Raw genomic sequence first — 20070 nt, 5'->3', positions numbered from 1 at the left:
CAAAAGTTGTATTTTTCAATCTATATATAATATGTTTTATCAAATAAAGATTTAAAATTTTGTATGGGTATAGATTAGAAAGTACATTTATCACAAAACATTCGACCTACTCTGATACATCACAATCTGATTCATCAACTAACATATAGAGACTTGTTAACTGGAGGGTTAAAATGATTTCCAACAGTTGTTTGCGATCTCCGTTACGAGATCCAAGGGGGACTTTGAACATAGTCGATGAGTTCTTCACAACATACTACCCCTATTCCTTTAATGGAAGTGCTGAGTTATAATCCATAGGGATCCTTAATACCAGAGTTACGTAGCATCCCTGCAGCTATGTTGTGTCGAGGATGTGTATGAAGTGTAGCATGGACCTTCTAGCTTTATAAAACCCGTCGCAACACAGCTCATCAATATGCATCAACAAATATCTGCAGTATGTTGAGAAAGGGTATGATCATATCAGGTACAGTAACAGATTTATAGGCATGGTAACTTAAATTAAATGGGGGTTTGAGAAATGTAGCATCATTTTGTGGGGTTAATAAAAAAATGAGACACTTCAACTATTTGAGTTTCTATTACTCCCGACAAGAAACTTCCCAACTATTTGAGTTTCTAGTTTACGATAAAGGTTACCAGTCTGAGGTGTTATCAATACAATCAAGATCAAATGAACTTGTTTTCACATAAATGAGAACCACTAGTGAGATAGGAACGAAATACGGGTGAAGGGGGCTTGATGAAGATAAAAAAGGTTAATAACCAGTAACAGGCAAGTAAGATATGTAAGCTCACCTCGATATCTGGTATAAGCTCATAAGTTTTCTTCTCTATCGTATTAACCACTGTAATGCCCCTAACTTTCTGCATTCCAACTTCCATAGCAATTAGGTTCTGCAAAGTAAAAGCAAGAATAAGAATTCACCTGAACCAAAATTAACAAATATTGCTGTCGAATACAAACATAAATAAGTCTGCACAATATGTTATTAATGAACTTCATTAAATAATACAAGGGATGTTAAGAACAGATTATACCATTTGAAAATCCAAAGATTTGAATGCTTCCACCTGAGGTAAAGTCTGCACAATATGTTGTATTAAATATTAGTGGAAAAAAAGCACAGTTTGTATACAAACTTACCGATTTTGACCTGATCCCATTTTCATCCTTTACCCAATCCACCCACCCAACCTCTTTTCCACCTATAATGATGCAGATGAAATACTGTCCTTGGAACCAAACCAGACATACTGGCAGATTGCAATTAGTACCGTAATAAATCTTTCCAGCAAAAGTCACCATACAAGGATCAATAAAAAGTATATATATCATGAAAAGATAATAAAAAGTTACCATCCTTCGAAGTCCGTTAACCATAACAGCTTTTTCCTCTTGGTTATCACTCAGAGATAAGAAAGCTTCGAATGGGCCAATGTTGATGTCACTCATGTTTGTGAGACTCAAGTTTACCTACAAAAAACTCAAAACGGGGTGTTAAGTTCACATCATAAGAATATCAATTCTCAAACAGGGTGTAAATGCCCAACTTTACTAGTGTGGTCTCTTTTAAAAAAATTTGGTTAACCAGAGAAGAGTGAATACATAGTTTCCTTTAAAAGGGATCCAGTTTAATTTAAATGGTTCATCTTCATTATCTAGTTTATGAATACCATTAGTACCAAGAAGGCCGTGTCCCAAGTCTTTTGAATGGAATGGAGTACAATCCATAAAGTCATGAGAAAAAACAGCAATCTACTAACATCGATAAACAGTACTTACTGTGAAGGGTTTTTCCAAGAATATGACAGATGGCACCTTCGTTGCTTTAAGTTCAATCTCCTTGTGTGTGATGGGCTACAAAATGATCCAAAAACACAACTAGATTATGAAGAGACCTCGCGAAGTATTCGAGAAACAACTAAGGTATATTACTTTACCAAGTTTTTGACAAACTCTATTCAAAATGAGACCAATCACCAATGTATATAGAGTTGCAAGATAGGCTGGCCGGATAGGCTGGGTAAACAATAAACATGTCACTTAATTTATATGTCGAAAAGTGGCAATTCCCTCAATAACACTTTTAGTCTTCTTAGTAAAGTTTAAAAAATATCTGATGTGAAAATAGTATTATTAAAAACTATATTAACCAAGAATCCAATATTTTGATAAAACAATTTAGGAGATTGCAAGTGTTTCAATATGCTTCAAGTAAAAAGTTGGTCCAGAACTCGTGATTACGGGAGTGCAAAACTTGGTCTAGGTCAATAAAACCATGAACAAAACTGTGACTGGGCCCACAGCTATGTTGGGTTTAATTCACATGTGTAGAATCTCAAACCAATTCTCTATTTACTCTGATCCAGTTCAAAATCAGAACTGAGCCAGTATTCAACATTTCAAGCTTAAAACGACCTCAGTCTAGACTTATAAATTATCGAGAATAGCCCAAATCTTTATCAGGTTCCAGTTTAGGACCGAACAAGTATAAGATTTGAATGAAAACCGTACCAAAATGATTTAAATTTGTTCAATTTTCAATTACACCACATTGATGGAAGTTAATACCTGAAGAAAACCCCTACATTGATGGAAGAACTATACAAAATATAAAAGTACATTTATATAAAAATTTCTACTTGACTCTGGTGTCAAACGAAACGATATAGTATGTTGAAGATATAAAAAGTTCACTAAAAAAGCAACATCATTTAGGTTGTATTCAAGAATGTCACTTACATTACCAATTATTTGTTGTGTTTGCAAGCGCCCTGGTTCACCCAAATTTGTACGCCATGTTATCTGAAGTTTACCAAGAACATTACTTCCCTCAAATTTCGTTGGGGCAGATCCATCCAATGATGATTTTAAGCGGTACAGATAGTTGTGAATTCCTCCACCAGATTTAATGAGAATGGGGGGTTTGTATATCCCACTGTTAACCACAAGAGTGGATATCAACATGTAAGAGGAAGCTAGAGGCAACTAAAAAGTTGATTGTACTTAAAATAAGTCTCCACGTACTAACTACATTCTAAATCAGACTTCGTTTTCAACTTTGGCAAAAAGAACGTTTCAGTTAGAAGAGAAGAGATAGTAACAAAAAAAAAAAAAAAACCTGTCATAACATTTTATTATCTGTTCTCCAGCTAAAAAGAAGAGAAAATTACTTAAAGATTTAACCCTTTTTTTAACGTTCTTGAAATGAAGAGAAAGACAAAGAAAGCTTATAAGTTTTTTTAGTATACCCTTCCTATGTAAATTATAACTTAATTTGATGTAAAGCATCTTTTTGGTATATAACAGCTCTTATATATTCCATTTGGCAGGAAAAATTTTGGAGAAAAAAATAACCAAAACTTCCCCTCCAGCTCCTAACCAGTTCTCTTCCAGTTATTTCTGAATCTATCCCTGTCTTTCAATTAGTACCCTTGAGAATACAGAGAAGTCATCCAACCTTGTCAAGACATCCTTTATGGAATGGTGGTCATCAGCTTTTAGTAACACTGCACTCCAATTTGTAGCTGGTTCGAAATCTACTTGGTCCATGTACAGGTTTGATTTTGTATTATTTTCTAGACAAGCCTCAAGATATGTCGTATCCTGAGAGGTGGACAATAATCAATGACAAGAATAAGTCATACACATACAGACATACATGATTATTTATACAAGTACGGATATAGTAGTGATAACTTCTTATTGCAACAACAGTAGCAATAATAATCATCATAGGTAAATGTAGGCCAGTTGTCAATATATTCTATTTGTCAAAATGACAAATATGATATCCCGTGCATAACATATCCATTAAGAGATGAAATTTAGCTGTTCCTCAGCATTAATGTATCTCCTATTCTCCTTATTGAATTGACATCTTGTAAAGCTTTTGGACTGAATAACTATCTACATTACATCACATGTCACATAAAAGAAAAACAATTTATTTATAACTAGAGGTGGTAATTTTGACGCATTTGCTTATAATGGGTCTATTTGGATTATGCTTTGTTTCCATCAGGTAAAAGAGAAATACAGTATAAGTGTATAACCAAAAGAAGAACAAGTCAGAGTTCCCCAAAGTATACTTTTATTGCTTACAACCTAATAAATTGCATAATTCACAAAAAAAAGTGTATTATTGTTACAATACAATTTTTAGCAGATAAACTGACCACAAAAATTATTTACAAAAATTAAAAGGAGTTGATCAAAAATGTTTTGGGTCAACCGGGCCTATCAAACTTCAGCCGGCAATTTACTCATTTTGACCCATTACTCAACCTGCTCATTGGGCCATTTCTATTTGCACCAAATTATGAAAAGTTTATACATTTACATAGGCAGATGAATGACTTACACCCATGTAATTAATCAATGTTAACCTACCTTCACTACACGGACCTGCACAAGAAAGCAAGTACCTTATCAATATGTCTGAAAAAGTAGACAGATGTTAGAAAAGGCTTGGCATATTTTAAGATAAAGTGTTACCTTTGTCCTAACAGAAAGGGGATTTGACACTATAAACTTGAAATATTGAGGAAGATATTTGCGATCAGTATCACCATCACTATACTGGGCAGTACAGACAAGCCTAAAGAGAAACAAAGATAGATATTGGGATTAGAGCAGAACTATATAATGAAGTGTGTATATATATATGTGTGTGTGTGTGATAGTTAGATTAGATAAATATATATAAATTACGTGTGTGCACCAAGCTCTTTAACATCATGTTCAACAATGAAATCGTAGCGTCCTCCTGCTCTTATAGTTTCTACTGGTGTTTTCGTTGTATCTAATAGCAGTATCCTCTGCCTTTCTGTTTGTATTTCTGCCTGTAGTCAAATCAATCAGTTAGAAGAATAATAAATAATTTGCCTTTTCACTTTCATAAGTAGCATTGTTTTGTATTAGTTAGTAGTTAGATCCCTTTTAGCATTAGTATACAAAGAAGCCATATGTGCTATTAGAAACTTTTCAGAAATTGTAAGTCAAGCTTCCAATCTGTTCACTTGTTGAGGTTTCTGTTCATCCATAAGATTTTGGTAACTCGGATTAATACCAGATCTTTGTTTCTGTCCTCGAGTAATTACTTAATATCATACTTGTTAAAACTTACATTTTCTTAAGCTGAACTAGCTAGACCTACATTGAAATATTAGCATCAAATCAAAACTTTTATAGCATGTGTATACATAATATTGGTAGCACCAAGTCTCTTCCATTGCCAGCACCATTCTTTCTTGAGATTAAATTTTCACTTATGGAAAACACGTTAGTGGTATACTTAGCTTTTCAAGAAGGAAAATGATATATCCTCCTACTCCTAATTTATTAGCTCCCCCCAAAAAAAACTCAAAAGTTGCAAGCACCTAAACACTAGATTATATGAAACCCAAATTAAGATTTTAAGAAAAAAAAAACGTCAATACAGATATATCACCTTGATTACAATGTCCCTGACTTCAAAACTGGAGCTGTTGTTGATGCTTATGTAACTGCAAAATGTTTCTCCAAGATATATGGCCCTACAGAAAACCACACAAACAGCAAACTAGATCTTACATCTTCATACATTAACTTTTCAAAACAACATAATGCTGACAGTATATTAAGCCCTTAAGGTGAGTCTGGTCATGCATTTTTAAAGAAGTAGTGCTATATTTATTATTGCAAGTTTGCCACTTCAAGTCACAATGTATTGAGTGTTCAAGTAACCTATAAATGTGAATTCAACAAAACTGATGGTCAAATGGTAGACTAATATTACATACATACTCTTTGCTTAGGCTTATTTAGGCCATTAGTCTGTGAAAAATAATAAAATAGAATTAGACTATACACTGACATGGTTATAAGTGATTATTGCAACTTCAAGCCTCCAAAATCTATCCAAATATCGAACACATTCCTTGCGCCATTAGTCCATTACACTTATTATCTGTATTAAAACTAGTCAATATCTAATTATCCCTCCACCCCAACTTATATGTATCCAATCCTATTTTCAGTTGTGCTGGATTAAAATATGATAGGCGAAATGTAATTGGGAGTTGGTAGCTTGCAGCTAAAGCTTTTATATGTATAAATATGTATTACAAAGCAGATGGAGCTTATATGAATGTATAATGACATAAAAGAACATATATATTTATTTCTGAATGTTAAATATAATTAACGAAGGGGTACTTAGGTAAATTACTTCTCTGTAAGCTTTAGCTACTCTCCAAAAGTTGCTTTAAGTAACTCATTTTTTCCACAAATTTAGAAATCTTAACAATGTTTATGAGCTTGAGCATATAAAAACCATAAGCTGAAGCTCCCCTATAACTCCATAAGTTCTCATTACATACAACATGAGTCCAGTTTTAAAAAATAAAGTAGATAATCATTAGAGACATATCTATATATTCTATATCTATCTATATCTATACTTCTATATACTACCTTATAAAGTATTTGACTCCTCATTTTCTCAAAAAAGAACTTGATCTAACTAAACTACCCATCCCCTTCTTTCACTAATTTGAATATCTCCACCTAAGATACCAAAAATACCCTTAATTATAAAGCATTTAACTCCTTCTCATTTACTCAAAAAAGAACTTGATCTACCTAAACTACCCATCTCCTCCTTTCATTAATTTATTGGCAACATTGACAGAAAGGGGAAAGGGTAGGAATACCCTTTTTTAGGTGAACAATTGGAAAAATAAAAAGATTATATATATATATATATATATATATATCTTTTTCCACCTAAGATACCTATAATACCCTTAATAAAATTATTTACAAAATAACCACACTACTTCCTTCTAAATTTACCCCTCTTAGAATTTTTATTTGGGATTATGGCACCGAAGTGTAACCAATTATGACCAAAAGGTTATGTAATGTAACCAACTACTTGACTAGCTATATAGTGTAACCACCTTTATTTTTTGGGTTATGTCATGTAAGTTACCTGCTATTGCAAGTTTCCATCCGGTTAAGCCAAAAATAAAGTTAGAAAAAATGGCACCGGAATGTAACCAACTATAACCAAAGGGTTATGCAATGTAACCAACTACTCAACTAGATATGTAGTGTAACCACCTTTGTAATTCCACTAACAAAAATATAATTATAAAATTATTCATTTCTTTTGCTTCTTTTATCTTTTTCATTTCATCACATGGACTATGCAACACAACCCAAAATGAGAATCTAAACCCAAATATATTAACCTACTTGATTCATCATATCATCAATCAATATATCATCTTCTATCTATCACTATATATCTATATCTATATAAATTTCTCCTTCGCCGTCGTAGACAAATGGTTTCACCATGCCGATTCATTCTATAATATTAATCACCACACTATACCATCATCAGATATGTCAATGGGTTTTGCTTTATTGGATTTCACAACTATTATCAAAGATCTGAATGGAAATGGCTCAACGAATGATGCAAAAGCTCAAAAAAGTCTGATCATGTCCACGGAATCCGCTGATGTTGTTCATTGTTGCCGGAATCTGTTGCTGGTTGGTGGGATCTGATACTGCTGCTGTTGCCAAAATCTATTGCTATTATTCACTATTGCCGAAATTTGTCGTCGGAATCTGATGTTGTTCTTCACTATCGACAGAATTTATTGTTGTTCTTCGCTGTTGTCATTCACCATCTACTCGATAAATATCCATTAATTAATCTAGCCATTTACACACAAATTTGATTTCTCAATAAAACCCACAAATCTTCAAACTCAAATTGATAGAAAAGAGAGGTCGCTTGTTGTCGGACTCTTCAAAATCAAAACCGCCGTATCGAAAATCTTCAAAATCAAAACCGGTGGTAATGGTGGCTGAAGGGTGATGGTTGTGACCGGAAGTGAAAGTGAAAAAAGAAAGAGATAGAGAGAAGAGGCGTATATTCTATAATTGTTGTATATAATGAAAGTGGTAATTGGCAACTTGTTTCCCATCCGGTTGCTTCCATTACATAATCCAAAAAGCAAAGGTGGTTACACTACATAGCTAGACGAGTAGTTAGTTACATTACGTAACCTTTTGGTCATAGTTGGTTACATTCCGTTGCCATTATCCCAATAAAAAAAGAATAAAAATGAAAGTGGTAACCGGCAACTTGTTTTCTATCCGGTTGCTTACATTACATAACCCAAAAAGCAAAAGTGGTTACACTACATAGCTAGTCTAGTAGTTGGTTACATTACATAACCTTTTGGTCATAGTTGGTTACATTCTGGTGCCATTATCCCTTTTTATTTTTATTTGCCACCAAGCCACCGCCATCACACCACCGCATCGCACGGGCATGTGGCTAGCATATTGTATATATACAAGCACGGATTGTCATGTTAATAGAAATTTCATTCAAATACTTTTACGGGTAGATTCTCATTTGGTAAATTGATAGAGATACCGAGTAACTACACTTTTCTCGTTTAAAGGCCAGATTTAACATTTATTTCAGGAAAAATAAAAAGAGCAATCTCCTTTTTTTGGTTAACCTAAGTATCACTAATTAGTCAACTATGTTTTGATGCATACAAAAATAACAATAGGATTTTGCTAACCGATATATACAACATTTTTTACTGCGCATTAAAAATCAAAAAAAAAAAAAAATTAATAATAATTGACTTACCCAAAAGCTTGAGGGAGAACAAGCATACCAGGAAGTCCCATGGGATCAGAGGGATCATTTTCGCGTAAAAGAAACCGATTACTAAAAGTGAGATCAGCTGATGATGCTGAATCACTACTATTAATTGTTGTTATTGTGGATTGAGAATTGATGAGTTTTTGGAGATGAGGTGCGGCGGATGGATCGCTGAAAAGATCTTCGCCGGCGATGAGATCGGAAAGATGGAAACGGAGAGGGGTTTCAACGTGGAATGTTGGACGGCATAGTCGCATTACACGGAATGCGAGTGAATGTGTGTGACTGCTGCTCATTTTTTTTATATTTTTGTTTTGGGGGATTTTGTGAGAGAATTTTGGGTTAAGGATTTACCCAGAGTGAGAATGCTTGGAGAGTTGGAGAAATTGGGGAGAAATGAAGGAAGAGGCATTCGGTAGAGGGAGATTGTTGGAGGATATTTCCTGTAAATCTATATGATATTATATTTTGATGCACTATAAATAATGTTGCATTTGTTCACATTTTTTAACTAATTTAAACAAATTAAAAAATTTGTCACACTTTTATATGTGTAAAAATATAGAGAACTAAAAATGTATAGAAATTAATCCACACCTAAAAATATGGTATTCTAAAAGTCATACTTTTTAGTGTGCACACAGTAACTAATATAGAGAATTAAAAGTGTATGAAATTTCATATTTTTTTAGTGTGAACTTTCATATTTGATTTTTCACACCATATTTGTCCACAATAACTAATTATGTGGTATGACAAATCAAATATAAAAGTTCACACTAAAAAGTGTAAACTTTTAGAATACTAATTTCTACACACTGTCTTATTTGGTCTACGTACCGGAACTGAGAACATTCGAGATTATGCAGATTATACACGAAAGATCCTTTTTTGGCTCCCTCTTCCTCCACTAGCAGTTTTTTTTGGAAAACTTTATTTATTCTGGTGTGAATACACTTTTAGTCATAGGCGGACCTATGGAGGGGCAGGGAGGGTCTTGGCCCTTCCAAAGGTTCGGGTTATATATATTTTTTCGCAAAAAATTCTTAAAAGGATTGGTAGCTTAGTTGGTTAACATCTTTTTCCTTAAGACTTGTGCTTATTGAAAAGCAAGGGGTCCACTCTCTCTTACTTATGGATTTAACTATTTATCATCTAAGCTTTTCACTATTTATGCTATACACACCTTAATCCTTGTTTAGGATTTATCAATTTATTTAATCACTATCGACAAGTTTATATATATATATATACACACTAGTACTAATACCCGTACGATGTACGGATTGATTATATATTTGGTGTGATTACTTCTTGGGTTATATAAAAATTAACCTGAATATAATAAAACAATGAAACCTTTTAAAAATAATACCTTGGTAAAAACTATTTATTACTATCATGATCGTGATACTAAACTTCCATTGAACATATCCTAGCTAAAACAACAATAATAAAAACTATACTTTGCAAAATAAACAAGTTATGAAAATTAGTTAGCGGAAATTGAAGAGATATATATATATATATAATAAATATAAAATTAATGATAGGGATCATAATATATCTGGGAAAAAAATAGTATGATCGGCATATTATATTACAACTTTGATAGCTAAATTTTATATCATAAGTTAGAGATATCCTAGTTGAATAAGGATATAAATGAGATTAAAGATAACTTTTTTTTTTTAATAATTATAATTAAAAGTACATTTGTCGTTTTAGTGTAACGTCATGTGTCGATTAAATGAGGCTACATCATGTTTTAGTTTATTGGTAGATATATATACATATACTAGGTATTTTACCCGCACTATGTGCGGTAGTTATATTGACTTTTTAAAACTTTTAATGTTGTCATTAATAAATTTACAATGAGCTACATTTAAATACCAAAATACTGAAATAGTATGCAATTTTAATCTAATAATTAAGTCATTTTTACATATCTATAATATAACTAAAAGAGAGGGTTGGGGTACACTTGGCACCTCTAATCCCTTCCTTGAGCCTAATCCCCCCTCCTCATTAATCCTCATATTTTTTTTACTATTTTTATGGGACGTCCTTTTCTATTTTGTTAATTATTTTTTTTATTTTTTTTCCTCTTAAAACTCTTCCAATAATTTATTATAAATACAACCTAAATTTTATTAATCATTCTATTATCTTTTAAAAAGTACCCCAATGATCTTATTGTCCACGGTAAGAAAATCAAAACGTACGTGATGGTCTTTGTTGATAAATTGATATGTATTTTTCAAATTATATATTGTACATTTTTTGTTTCTCTTTTTATCGTTTAATATAAAATTGTTGTTTATGTTTGTAGTACATTTAGATATTACAAACTGCAATTTTTTTATTTAACTAAAGTTGAAAAAAAAATGGATAAACTGGGATCGTTTTATGTTTTAATTTTAGATATTTTAATTTCATTCAGTATCTATTTAATATACTTGAATTCTAACTTTTTAGCTTGGATTATTATGTTTTGAGACTACCCGTCCACTAGTTTACAAACATAAAGCTAATAACTTTGACAGTAACTTGTATCAAAAATTTTCTTAATAAAGAACCAAAAAATTTGAAATCCTATAATTATGAGATTTTATATGTTAATTTCATTCAAAAGTTATAACATTACGGTTCGATCACATTTGATATTTAAGTTCTTAGGGGCTTGCTAAATACAGCCCTTAGGGCTGTGTTTAAGGTGCATAAATTGTTTATACATTTACCATTAATATCAGGGGGCGAACTTTTAATAAAGCCGTTTTTTACACGTTAAATACAACCCTTAGGACTGTATTTAACATTTCCCAAGTTATTAATTATTTACAATTTAAATCATATATTTGGATCTTTTCTAAAAATTATTTGGGCTTAAGATTTTGTTGCCAAAATTATTTGAATCACGTCCGTAATGTTATTTTAATTAATTTAATGTATACAAATGCTATAAATATTGGGGTAAGATTTATAAATATTGTCAAAAAATTATGGAGATGACACGTAAGATAAATCTTATGTAACAATGTTATAAGATAGTTTTAAGTTGAAGATGTTCTAAAATCGTCTGATTAACTATTGTTTTAATAATTACATATATATATATACTCCCTCCGTCCCATTATATGTGTCCACTTTTAACTTTTCAAAGTCTTAAACTTTTAACTTTGACTTTAAATAACTTAGTGTATATTATATAATACTTAATAAAAGTTATATAGTGGATTGAGTTTTAAACGTGTTTTCATTCATATAATTTTTATTAAATACTATATAACACAAAAAAATTATTTAAGGTCAAAGTTACATTTTAAAAACTTTAAAAAATTCAAAACTGGACACATATAATGAGTCGGAGGGAGTATATATATATATTATATTATTATATTATAGTTGGACTATTTTATATAAACTGTGAAATAAATATATATTTAATAATTATTTTATACAAAAGTTTGTTAATTTGTATTTACCTTTATATACCATTAATCAAAGTTGTTGACATATTTTGTTATTTAAGGCAACCTCAAAATCATTTTATTAATGAAGACGATTAAATGTTTATCCTTTTACAAGTATTGAATCAAAAATCTTTTGAGTAGGGGTGTTCAAACGGTCGTGTATCGGTTCAAAAGGGTTATTTGGTTCGGTTTAATCGGTTACTTGAAAATTTTATAACCTCCCAATGACTAAACCAATTCTATTTATGACCAATCCAAACCAACCAAATAATCAAATGGTTTTTTTTTTTCCTGAATGTTCGTGTCACGGGACGGCTAACCGTTACATCCATACGGGCAGATAGCCACTAGCGACCGATCCACGAAGTCAGGGAACCACTGAAGAGGAAAACCCTTCATTAAACCACTACAGAAGGCACAACAATTAATTAAGGTAAACTTTGCCCAATGTAAATCCATGCTTAAAATAATGAGTAAATTACACTTTTCGTCCCTAGAGTTGGCACATTTTGCACTTTTCATCCCTTATGTAAAAAAATAACAATTTTGACTTTAAACTTTGCAGAATTTTGCAATCAACGTCCCTTGGCCATACAGCGTTAAGTTTCAGCCGTTAAGTCCCACACGTGCAAAACACGTGAGGGGACTAAAAGTGAAAAAGGTGACTAGTTCAGGGACGAAAACTGAAATTTACATTATATATTGTCATCATCTTCAGCTTCTCCAGCTGAGTGGCCGGAAAATTTGCCGGGAAATTTAAAATGTCGATATTTCACTCGTTTCTTCGAATTAGACCACGAAACCACCACCAAACTTCCCCACACGAATCCTAACCAAAAGATTTCAGATTCAACACTTGCCGGAAAACTCAAAATCTCGTCGGAAAACAAACTGCCGACCAAACTCAACGAAATGAAGAAATCATTACATCAACATGCTCAAAATTCTATCGCGAATAAAACCTTGTGATTTCCAGACGATTTGAGACAGAAGATCAGTAACATGAAACCATGACGTTTTGTTGTTTAATCTAAATCCAATGTGAAGTGTATCACTAGACTTATGAGATTCTTTTTTCTTGTTTTGGGGTTAAAAATCAATTTCTACAAGTCTAATCTTTATGAAAGCAGTGTTGATGACCCGAAATTTCTGAGCTAGCGGATAAACTACAGTGTAAGTCATACTTTTCATTTCATGTATTTGGGTCTTAAATGTATTTATTCAAGAGTTAGAAACCAGTATTTGATTTAGTGGAGGCACGACTCTCGTTATGGAAGGCCTCGGTTTTATCTAATTGGAGGGCGAATTACTCTATTATGCTCGGTTTTTGTGACTACGGTATTTTGAGTTTTCCGGCAAGTGTTGAATCTGAAATCATTTGGTTAGGATTCGTGTAGAAATTAATTTTGAGAAGTTTGGTGGTGGTTTCGTGGTCTAATTCGAAAAAACGAGTGAGATATCGGCATTTTAAGTTTTTCGGCGAATTTTCCGGCCACTCAGCCGTAGAAGATGAAGATGATGACAATATATAATGTAAAATTCAGTTTTCATCCCTGAACTAGTCACCTTTTGCACTTTTAGTCCCTCACGTGTTTTGCATGTGTGAGACTTAACGGCTAAAACTTAACGTTGTATGGCCAAGGGACGTCGATTGCCAAATTCTGTTAAGTTTAAGGTCAAAATTATAATTTTTTCACTTAAGGAATGAAAAGTGCAAAATGTGCCAACTTTAGGGACGAAAAGTGTAATTTACTCTAAAATAATATGCAGAAAATCTACTTCTCAATATATCACTCTGATTTTTAAAACAAAACAAAGAGGCAAATTGTTGTATTCCAAATTAAAAGATAGTTTGAACTTGTAACAGAAAATATGAAAGAATAATAAACATTAGAGTTTCCATCACGAAAATACTAGAAAAACGGAAATCTTAGATATATAAATAAGCAAAAGTCATTTGATCATTACCATGATACCGTCTCTATTTTGAATTCATATATATTATCTTGGTTGGTCAGTAGACATATTTCTTTGGTAATTTTCACATGGTTTCAGATCACTTCATAAAATGTATTATGAGCTTTGAGAGCTAAAAGATATTTTCAATCTTAAAATCAGTTTTGACACTAACATATTTTCATTGCCTCAATTATAAAGATATGCCATATTGGGTTTTGGTCGTGACCCAAAGTTACATATTAATAACCACATCCAAACCAAAAACCATTTAAATATTTTGGTTTGACTCAATAACCGATCCAAGTCCGAATAACCTAAAACCAATTAACCCAAATACATATGGATTGGGCGGGTTTCTGGATGAAACCAAATAATGAACACCCATACTTTTGAGGCTTGTCCAAAATTTTAATACATTGTGATTAGTCTACGAATCAAATAGGCCCCTCCAAAGATTTCATTCAAGTTTCGTCACTGCTTTTAGTTCTTTATATTTTTACACACATAAAAGTATGACAAATTTTATAATTTGTTCACGCTAACTAAAAGTATGGACAAATGCAATATTATTTGTAGTGTTGTGTCTCTTTTTTTACTTTATTTATATATTATATTTATCTCTAAACCCTTAAATTAATAAATTATACACGCTATTTCTTTTACATCAATTAACTACTACTTGACATCGTCATCACCAACAATAGTTGTTGTCACAACCACATCACCATATTATACATCACCATATTATATAGGTATCCCTGTTTATATTAGATGTTTATGTTTATATCACGATTATTTGTTTGTTCGTATGAATATTAAATTACATGTGTATGACATGATACTGAATTATGTGTAAGATATAAATATAAATTGGTATAAAAAAATGGTCCTTTTTAAATTGGTCAACTTATAAAACGGATTGTATATCTAAGTTAAAAATATAATCTCTAGTCACTTTCTAAATATTAAAACTTCTAACTTATTAGTACTTCAAAATGTAAACAACTTTACACTAATTGTCATAGTGTGTATCAAACTTTAATTATATGTATTGTATGTAATGAACTTTCAAATCATGTGCATTGTATGTATTCGACCAATCAAAACCTTACAAGTGACAACATATGTACGTGATTGCCACATAAACTCGGATACATACAATGTACGGGATTCGAAAGTTTGATACATACAATGCACATGATTGAAATTCGATATATATTATATATGACAATTCATGTAAAGTTGTTTGCATTTTGAAGTACTAATCCCTATGTTTTTCTATGATCTCAACTTGGAACCTTACTTTCACCTTGAAAGATCATGTCTTTACCAATTCATATTCATATCTTACCAACCCATAAAAAACTTATTAAAACGGAGATCCATTTATTAAACATGTTATTTGTGTTTGAAATGTTTATAGTTTTATTAATTGGGAGTCTATATCCTATAGAGTTTCCTATTGGTTATTGTGATATGAGTACTTGCAACAAAACATTTTTTGACATGCATTGTGAAAATTTCAATGCCGGAACTGTGTTATGATCTTCAAGTGATTTCTTTGTTTTTGATCTCCGGTTGACCAAAAGATAGAAGATACGAAGACATCCTGTCGGCGCAAGTATATTAATTGGTGCCATGTCAAAAGGCGTTCTGCAAGAAATAAGCATGGAAGGAAATTGATACTAGGCAAACCAGGCATACACTAGCTCAATTTGGCAACATCTATTTAATATTTCCACGTTGAATTCTTTTATTTCATACACGTAACATACGATACCTTCGTAGCTATGTTACAAGGCATTAAGACATATTAGTAATGTATTATGCCCCTGTATGGGATAAACAAATGCATAAATTAGTTCCTTGTGCAATCCTTTTAAGTACATGTGGTTGGCCTCTTTTCAATAGGTGTAAATTTTTGAGGTAAGTTGTGATTGATGAAATCCACTAGCTTTTTCTAAGCTTTAACAACAAATTTATGAAGTTTAATGCACCTTAGATATCTTAATAGATAATTCGATCAGAACATATATATTCAATAGCAGTTCTAATTCATAACAAGGTTAAAGTCACAAAGAGGAAACACATATGCCCATATATATAGCAGATACGAAAGGTATTGCTGAAGATATATAAAAAGAATTACAATAACAATTTTTATATAAGATCAATGAACAAGAGAGTAATATAATCTTCAATCGTCTTTTCAGGAAAAGTGAACCTGTCATTGTACCTATAGATCACATCTGTCATTCGTGCAAGATTGGCAATTGGAGCCAACGTTTCCAACGAAACTGCAGTTGGTTTAAGACCTCCTTCATAGATGCATATGTGTAGTTCATCAACTGCCACATTTTCAGGCACCCCAAAAGTCTTCACATATGCATCTATGGATGTGACCTGCTGCTGTCCTCACTGTCTCTCAAACTACACATACACATTTCATTGTGTTACTTTTTTAGTTGCTTGATAACCAAACATCGGAATTCAGAAATACGCCAGCAAAGGGTGAGTTATTTTGAGACCACCTCTTATTTTAGGACCAACTAGGACCATTGATTTTTGTACACCATCATCATCTACTACGATATACAAGACTTTTTTGTAAAAACACTAAGACTTTCTGGCGACAGGCCCACCAGAAAATCATCTGTAAGTTAACTTACACATGTGTAAGTTTAACTTACACATGATTTTTCTGTAGGTCCGTCGCTGGAATATCTTAGTGTTTTTACAAAAAAGTCTTGTATATCGTAATAGATGATGATGATGGTGGTGTGTAAGTTACGAAAATCAATGGTCTTTTTTTGGACTTTTTTAGTTGGTCTCAAATTATCTTTCCGCCGCCAGCAAATACTAATTAATCAATAAGTATAATCATATATTTTTGTGACACTCTGACCCATTATTAATTGTATGTGGCTAGTGTACTAAGTCCTAGACACATATAATAATTAACTGATAGAAATGTGAATTAATACCTGGAAAGTGGTGACATCGTTATAAAGTCTTCCCGATAACCCTATAGCTTCCAGGATTTTAGGACAACTTTCATACCAAGCCAAAGCCTCTTTAGCGACAGTCTCGCCCAAACCCATTAAAGGAGATTTTGCAAAAACATTGTAGGTAGAAGTAACTAATCCATTCTTCAAATACTCCTGGAATGATGGTACTTTTCCACTATGTCTCCACTCAGCCTCCTTAAGATACCCTTTCGCTAGTTCTTGAAACTGGCCGGGTTTTTATTGAAAGATAAAATAAGTATTGGATTGACACAAATATAAATTAACTAACTAGTAACTATAGATTAATTGGCATCATCGATCATACCGCTTCCTTCGAAGCATGAACGCTATGCGCTCCTCCTTCTATTGATAGTTGGTTTTCAAGTTCAATATGCTCATCCAAGAGAATCTTATAAAGTGGTTTCATATAGTCTGGCAGTTTCTCCATAGCACTAATTTCCCAACTACAAGGAATCGTGTAATTAGGACTAATCTAACTTGCTAGAGATATGACTAGCCAATATTAGATTTTATTTTACATTTCGATATAAACCAACATCGGCGCTAAATATAATACAGTTGGGCTTGGGCGCGCATGATGTTGATGCTAGTAATTAGTAAGCAATACCTGTTTATGGCATCTGTTAGGAGTTGAAGCTCCTCGAATGTGGCATAAGCATCATACGTGTCATCTAACACACACACTAGTTGTGCCATTTTTGTGGTTATGAGTCTAGCCTGAGAGTAATGAGGCTCATAAAATAACCCCAAACCCCATAAGTATAATCCCTTGCATAAGGAGTTATAATTTGAAACTTCATGTCCTTACTCCACCTGAACAAGAAGAATACCTTTGTTTAGGCTTACACTTTTTTATGCTTTAATCAGTTCATCTTGAAAGATTGGTGATTTAAGCTGCTCCCGGAAACTCGTACCTTTCTGAAAAGTTGTGCTTGTTTAATTTTGTACACAAGGAAATTATAGATTTATAGCTTTCGATCTATTTCTTGTATTTATTGATGGATTGTAACTATTTAATTAAGCTGCTGAGGATATATAGTGCATTTGACAATTTAAACACTTAAGTATCTGTATCTCACATATTATCGAAGCTCTGGCCATCATTGGTTACTTATTAACATCTGTGTCGATATATGTTTATAGTTCACTTATTAGAATAAGGATGAAAGGTAAATGGATGAGCTTGCTTTTTCTCTGTTCAGGTTATGTAGAGATGGCGAGTCTTTTTGACTCAGATGTCCGTGGTGGTCTAGCTAACTGGAGTATCCTGTGTCCGATCTCTGACCATTCTTAGGCCACCCCTAATATAGAAACAGGATTCCTAACCATTTGGCCATCTTGATAGTGGTTTATTGTTAGAGAAAAGAGATGTGGCTAAAAAGCAAAAAGGGAAAAAAAAATTTATGTTATCAATTCCATATTCAGCTTGTTGACGAAAGTTTCTTAATAGTAGATTAGTATATATATAGGAATGAGATTCCCTCAAGTTTCCCCAACTTGACTATCAAGTTGGGAGGATCTTGACCCTTGTTGCAAATCAAGGGCTAAGATTAAATAAGTATGATTGATTCTTGGCCCTTGATTTTCAACCAAGGGTCAAGATCCTTCCAACTTGACTATATATATGTACCTCTACAACATTTTTTAATAGAATAAAAATACAACTTACTGGGTGATCTTGCGAAGGTCTTCCTTATGTAGTAGTTGCAAGTAGTTGAAATGTGCATTTGCAAGTTCTAGTAATGGGTCATACATGGAACATTCTTCTTGATAGTTAGAAAAATATAACCTCGCCTCTACCATTTGCAACCCTCGATGAAAAGGGCTCCTTAACGCATATCTTACTTGCCGTCCTAGGTTACCATCTAGAGTGTCCACTCTACTCTTCAATTGAGCTTCAGTGAATGCCAAAGCTTCATCTAATATCGATTCTCCTCTTATTCTCAACTGAGTAGCTTCAAACAAGCTTAACATCCCCTTCACATCATTTGTGATGTAATTCATGAATTGGCCCGAACTAGAGTCCTTAAACTTGTTAAACACATCTGCATATTTTTGTAAGATATAAATAGCTTTAAAAATTGGCTTAAACTTATGTTTTTGAATACGATCAGCATTTGGCTTACTTACCGCTAGACACTTTGTAACCGTGTTGTCTAAAAACTTGGAAATGGACTGAAATTGTATAAAGGTCAGCTTCGTCATAACTTTCCAAGTTAAGCTTTTCGAAAAGTTGATCAAGCTCGCAAGAAATCTCTTCTATAAAAAGATATTTCATACCGAGCCGGTACACACAATTGATCAAAATTAATTTTGCATCTGGTTCCTTGGTTGGGTCAACTATTAACATTCGTACCTCTTCTTGTAGTTCTTTGGTGGCTTTTGAATACTTTTCCAATTTCTACAAAAGTAAACAAAGTATTAAACGAAACGTACATATACACAAATAGTATTCATTCTTGGGCATGTGATCTGAGTCGTTCGGCTGATATAAGTTGGTAATTACTAGTTTATATCATACCAGGTTATCAAGAGAGAAAGATAGGAAACGATTGCCCCATATAGAAGTCGGGAAGTTGGCTTGAGGACGGACCAGGTCCGAGTTGTGTTTGGTGTTAACTCGAATGGTAGTATTAACTTGAGCATAGGCCATTTCTTCAAGGGGAGCTTGAATATTGGTGCAAAGAGTATTAATGGAACATTAGTCTTGAAGTGTTATTTATAATTAAGCTTGGAGCAAACAAGTTGCACAAGTTTTATGATCGGACCCTGTATCTTGGAAAAGTATTTGCAAAAACATTGTCTTTGTATTTAGATTATATACCAGTATATCCTCTAATTATTTCTTTTCTTTAAGAGGACATATTAGTTAACATCTTAAACTTCTTTACAAATATTTGATACTAGAATCTTGCT

General features: G+C 32.6%; 1 protein-coding gene and 1 pseudogene across 1 annotated transcript; both read right to left on the bottom strand.

Annotated features, from left to right (window-relative positions):
• Positions 1–44: 44 nt before the first annotated feature.
• Positions 45–9094, bottom strand: LOC122581832 (trafficking protein particle complex subunit 13-like). The gene is made up of 12 exons (XM_043754139.1): positions 8676–9094; positions 5460–5544; positions 4721–4851; positions 4505–4607; positions 4400–4414; positions 3468–3613; positions 2750–2945; positions 1790–1864; positions 1364–1480; positions 1045–1089; positions 802–900; positions 45–434 (listed from the first exon to the last, which is right to left on the bottom strand). The coding sequence occupies exons 1-12, from the start codon at positions 8984–8986 to the stop codon at positions 414–416; spliced, it is 1344 nt and encodes a 447-aa protein (XP_043610074.1). The 5' UTR covers positions 8987–9094; the 3' UTR covers positions 45–413.
• Positions 9095–16191: 7097 nt separating this feature from the next.
• LOC122582045 lies at positions 16192–19852 on the bottom strand (annotated as a pseudogene).
• Positions 19853–20070: the final 218 nt, after the last annotated feature.

This window comes from Erigeron canadensis, chromosome 9 (genome assembly GCF_010389155.1).
Source record: "Erigeron canadensis isolate Cc75 chromosome 9, C_canadensis_v1, whole genome shotgun sequence".
NCBI classification, from domain to species: domain Eukaryota; kingdom Viridiplantae; phylum Streptophyta; class Magnoliopsida; order Asterales; family Asteraceae; genus Erigeron; species Erigeron canadensis.
Note: the sequence above shows the minus strand (reverse complement) of the source record. Positions and strands in the feature narration are given on the sequence as shown.

Bases quoted from the DNA above. Each gene is read 5' to 3' on its own strand.
- LOC122581832 (XM_043754139.1), bottom strand. From the start codon at position 8,986: ATGAGCAGCAGTCACACACATTCACTCGCATTCCGTGTAATGCGACTA. The intron at 5,545-8,675 runs GTAAGTCAATTA...GGTTTTCTGTAG, and splicing joins GTTCTCCCTCAAGCTTTTGG to GGCCATATATCTTGGAGAAA. The intron at 901-1,044 runs GTATAATCTGTT...TTTACTTTGCAG, and splicing joins AATCTTTGGATTTTCAAATG to AACCTAATTGCTATGGAAGT.